The sequence below is a fragment of the Cynara cardunculus genome, assembly GCF_001531365.2.
Source record: "Cynara cardunculus var. scolymus isolate 2C chromosome LG 11, CcrdV1, whole genome shotgun sequence".
NCBI lineage: Eukaryota > Viridiplantae > Streptophyta > Magnoliopsida > Asterales > Asteraceae > Cynara > Cynara cardunculus.
In genome coordinates, this window is record NC_037538.1 from 15,891,128 (window position 1) to 15,896,590 (window position 5,463).

Consider the following 5,463-nt stretch of genomic DNA (forward strand, 5'->3'; position numbering starts at 1 on the left):
GAGAAATACATGAAACAATTTCATTAAAATTTCATTAACTATTATATGAAACAATTTCATAATCATATATGAAACAACTTCTTCAAAAAAAAATTATATGAAACAATTTCACAAAATTAAACAATTTCATGAAAAAATTTCATAAGATTAAACAATGAAATTAACGGATGAGGATGATTTATACAGTTTATACAAATTGAATGGTTTACATTTGATCGCTCCTCTCTCTGTGTATATATAATTTTTTTGGGTGGTTTTTTTTTTTTTGGGGGGGGGGGGGGGGGGGGAATTGTTAACATCCCTCATTATTATAGGTGGCAAAATGAGTATATATATGTATGAACATTAACTTATATGTAGTAAAATGGAGGGTTATCAAGTCAAAATAAGCAAATCTTTAGGAGCGTTGGCCGGATATATTTTATTTATTTTCTTTAAATAATAATATATTAAATATATACTACTAGAATACTGGACATTACTGACAAAAAGTAACCGTCGAAAAACCATCAAAAGTGGCCTTTACGATGGTTTTCGGACAAGGAATAACTGCCAAAAAACCACTGGAAATGGTCTTTACCATATAGTTGAAAAAAAATACTATTACTAGACTAAGGGGATGTTTGGTTAGATGTATTAAGCAGTAATCAATGAGAACAAAAATAAACGAAACTGTTTGGTTTCCTATAATATGATGGACTCATACCCACAGAAGCCCAAAATTTCATTTTTGGTTAAATTGGGGGAATGAAAATTCATTACCAATTATTTTCATTCCTCAACATGAGACAAACAGACCCTAACATCTAATTTTTTCCAACAGAACAATTTAAAATCTTGCAAATATTTTATATATATACCTTGGAAGATCTTTAAACCATTCGACGTAAGGGTGAACAGCGAAACCAGGTACCCACTTGCAGAACCGAAACCGATATGAGTGGTTCTAGTTTCTAAAATACGGAACCGATTGAGAATGGTTTCGGTTCTCAATTTTTCGGAACCGTTACTCGCCGGGACCGGGTATCCGGAAGCGGCGGGTACCCTAAACCGGAACCGCCAGGTACCCGGTATTTTTCAATTAAAAAATAATTAATTATTTTAATATTAAATTTAAATTAAGTTAAGAACTTATAACTCTAGATTCAGAATTTGAGATAAGTTAAACTTTGAACCTTTACAATTATAGTATGTAATTGTTAAACTTTCAACATTTACTATTAGTCTATTATGGTTTGTAATCATTAGACAATATTTGTAACAATTATTTCATATAATTTGTATTCTTATTTATTTATTTAGTGTTTTGGCAATGTTTTATTTTTTATTTCTAAATAACAAAATTTTAATATTTTAGAAAGCGGGTACCGGAGGCAGTTCCGGTTCCAAAAATTCAAGAACCGCTCTAACCGGTTCCGGTTCAATATCTCAATAACCGCCGGTTTCGGTTCCTGTTAAATCAGACGAGTACCTGTCTATGCTCACCCCTAATTCTACCCATTTGTTTTTTTATTTAATTTGTTTTATTTAACTCGATGAGTAGGGTTGTAAACGAACCGAACGAACACAAACGGGGTCTTGTTCATGTTTGTTCGTTTAACTTAACCGAACAAACGAACGAAAATCTTTGTGTTCGTGTTTGTTCGTTTAGAAATCAGGTGTGTTCGTATTCGTTTATGTTCGTTCATTAACATGCTAAACGAACGGATTAAACGAACAAAAATAAATATTATTTGAATTCAAAGTAAATAAACAAAAGATTATATATTAAATTTAGTACATAAACGAACGGTAAACAAACGAATGTTCATGAACATAAATGAACGAACAGAACTCTTGTTTATGTTCGTTCGTTTAACTAAACGAATAAAAAAAATTGTTCATGTTCGTTCATTTATTAAATAAACGAACTTCCTGCCGAATGGTTCACGAACGGTTCGCTGAACGTTCGGTTCGTTTACAACCCTATCGATGAGGATAAAATAACCTGATGTATTTTTACGTAAATTGATTAAATATGTTCCATCTATATATTTTATCGATGAAATTTTAATTTTTGTGTTCAACAATCTCGAATTCAATTAAAAACCTAATTACTTTATTTTTTATAATGATATTTTACTCTAATTATTATTAATAACGTGTAACAGAAAGAAATTGAAATCATAAACTAATTTAGGTCCGATCTAGCAATGTCCGCCATTTACTAGGCTTCGATCAACTCAACCCCTTGTCTCTTTCGGAATGAACCGAACCTCGGGACATTAAATCTTAAAAAAAAAACATATCCTACGATTACTAAGTTCAGAACCAAATTTTAATCATATTTTGTATTACTGTTTGTTTGTTGACATCTGTTATAAATTTTTTAATAAAACTAATAAATAAATCATATAATAAAAAAGGTCATATAATTTATTTATTTATTTATTTGATGGAAATAATCGAAATTTAAAAGGGGTTTATATATAGAATCTCATAGTCGTAATCATACAAATATTTACAAGAGCTAACTTCCACACAATGACACAAATGATAAAACCTTGGAGAAATGCTAAACTATCAAATAAATTAATAACTATATATATTTTTTATTTAAAGCATTTTGTATAATATAAATATTTATAGAAAACCGTCTGACTATTTAAAATCAACGGGTATTTGAACTCGAATTCAGTAATTGTTGAGTTCGAGTCGATCTTGAACATAAAAATAGAACTCGTTTAACTTAACGAGGTGAGCTTAATAACACCAATATTTGAACCACAAGGGTTGTGTCTGATTGATTTGAGTTTGGCTCCAGATGTCAAAAGTATCAGGAGATCACGGGTTCAAATCAAAGGAGGAATAAAAATCCTCTTGTGGCCACGGAGGTTCAAATGTGGTGACTCCGGGCTATCTGCAAAGCAAGTGGTCGTCATGGGATTAGTCGGCTCGTATAGCAGGTTGGATATCCAGGTTAATAAAAAAAAATAACACCAATATTCGATTTGACTTATTTGACAACTCGATCAACTTTTTCAAGTTGAGTCGGGTCGTTCGAACATATATTTTTCGAGCCAAACATACTCATATGTTAATAAACCATGCAATAAAAATATAAAAAAAATTATCAACTGGAAGCCAGTAATCGAGTTAGAGTTCGAGATCCCATAAACGAGGCTTGAGCTCAATAACTTACATAATAATATTACAGCTCAAACCTATTATTTTTTTTTTAAGTCAAACTTGGGTAACCTACTATTCGTCTCGTCTCGCCGCGACTCGTTTACACACTTACATGTATCTTCATCGGTAAACACGGACCGTTGTTCATATATACATGATAGTGAACTAACACATGATCATTTACGGTTGCAGATGATTTTATAAATATATAAACATGCAACTTAATTTGTTCCATAAAATTTTCAATGGTTAGTTTGATAAGCAATTAAAATCATTTATCAAATATTTAAAATATAATTCAATAAATAAAACAAATATAACAATATATAGTATGATACAACAATTTTGTACAGTTCTATCGATGAAAAAAATGACCATAAACATGATCGTAACATAAAAATAGCCATAAATAATGCAAGTTAATTTCCTTAAGACAAAAAAAACATTTAATACGACAATTAAGAATAGGAAAGAAAATATTGGGCAGAGTTTGCATCGATCTTTTATCTAATAAATACATCCCTTCCATAAATCGGGTTTTGCTGTACGTATTAAACTCTAGAATTTTGCGGTTATATTTTTCCAATTTTATACAATAACATTAAAGAAACAATCAAAGTACGAGGACTTAAAAATAGCCCATTTGGAAAATCACAAAAGTATTTTAAAAAAAAAAGAAAAGAAAAGGACAATTTGGTCACAATAAAAACCCTACAATTAAGACCAAATAAGTCAACCATTTAAATGAGTTCCCAATAACCCGACCCGAAGATAAATCGGATTCCATTAATGAACTATATGAGAAATCCGGGTTTGACCCGTAGAGCGCCTGGATCCCCTCCACGTCATCAATCTTAAGATCCACTTTCTTCGTTCTAGGACTCAAACTCGGATACATGATTGCATCTTTGACCGAAGAATGGGCCAACCCGAGTATATGCCCGATTTCATGGGTCGCAACCGATTCCAAATCAACGGCCACCTTTGATTTACTTAATTTAAAATCAACGGCCCATGTTTCAGCTTCATCTAAATGGAGTCTACCGTTTTCCGGCGAGAAAGCGTGAGCCAACACTCCCAAAACGCCGTCGAACGGCTCTCCATCGCCATGATCGCCTTTGTGAAATCCGATTTTTATATCTGCAGTCGAGTAACTGTCTGATTCAAGGAAGTTGACCGGAATCACAGACGACCACCGCGAGAAGGAGCGTCGGAAAGCATCTTGTACGTCGGAGGAACTAAGATAATCGATCATATGATTACCGGAAAAAGCGTAGGTTAGCGTCGTCTGAGCCGATCTCCCCCACCTCGGCTGACCGTAGAAATACGCATAGTGTTTAGTCACGTGGATATTATCCATCGTTTTCGTTGCATCACTAACGCCACAGCGCGGCGATATGATCTGTGTGACAGTACCGGCGTCGAGCTTTCCGGTCACCGTCAATCCGAGGTTTTTCTGGTAGTTGACTACGGCATATTCAAGGTTATCATCGAAGACATCAGTGAAGTTATCAACGAGGTTATCAGGGACTTGGAGGTATCCGAAACGGTGGAAGTATTTCTTGAGCTCAGACATGCCGGAGAAATTGGCTCCCTTGCCGGCGTCGATGAAGTTGACGAAGTTGTTCCAGGTGGCGTTGGGAGAGAGGTCGGCTGGGAATAAATCGGCGGGAAGGATTCTGGCGGGAAATAGAGAAGGGAGAAAGAAGAGGAAGAAGAAGAAGGAGTTGTAGTAACTGAAAAACTGAAACATGTTTTATTAGTTGTAAAATAGGATTTGTAAAGTGTTCGAAGTTGTATTACCAACACAAATCAAACTATTTATACGGACAATAATATTCTTTATATATATATATATATTGGACATATTTCAAATGCAATCATATCCATTTGTACAACCAATGCAACTCAATCAATTTAGATATTTATAGAAATGATAAGAGTTGATTTATTATAATTTGAATACTTATGTAAGATGACTAGAGTTCATTAATTATGATCAATACTATATATTATGAAACAATCAAAACTTTTATGATATCATATATTCATCAAATTAAATGGACGGTTGAGATTGAGTTGTATTGGTTGTACAAATGCAAAAGATTGCATAATAACTCACCTTTCTTTCTCTCTCTCTCTCTCTCTCTATATATATATATATGTATGTATATACAAAAGATTCAAACGAGAACACACTTTAAAATAAAAGAATACGAGAACAATCAAATCATATGTGAATATACATTGAAATTGTACATGATTATAAGAACGGTCAATACAGGTTATGAGTTA

The 5,463-nt window shown here is 33.0% G+C and overlaps 1 protein-coding gene across 1 annotated transcript; it reads right to left on the reverse strand.

Moving 5' to 3' along the window:
• Positions 1 to 3,851: 3,851 nt before the first annotated feature.
• On the reverse strand, positions 3,852 to 4,921 carry LOC112522064 (metalloendoproteinase 1-MMP). The gene has a single exon (XM_025131134.1). The coding sequence runs from the start codon at positions 4,919 to 4,921 to the stop codon at positions 3,866 to 3,868; it is 1,056 nt and encodes a 351-aa protein (XP_024986902.1). The 3' UTR covers positions 3,852 to 3,865.
• Positions 4,922 to 5,463: the final 542 nt, after the last annotated feature.

Bases quoted from the DNA above. Each gene is read 5' to 3' on its own strand.
- LOC112522064 (XM_025131134.1), bottom strand. From the start codon at position 4,921: ATGTTTCAGTTTTTCAGTTACTACAACTCCTTCTTCTTCTTCCTCTTC.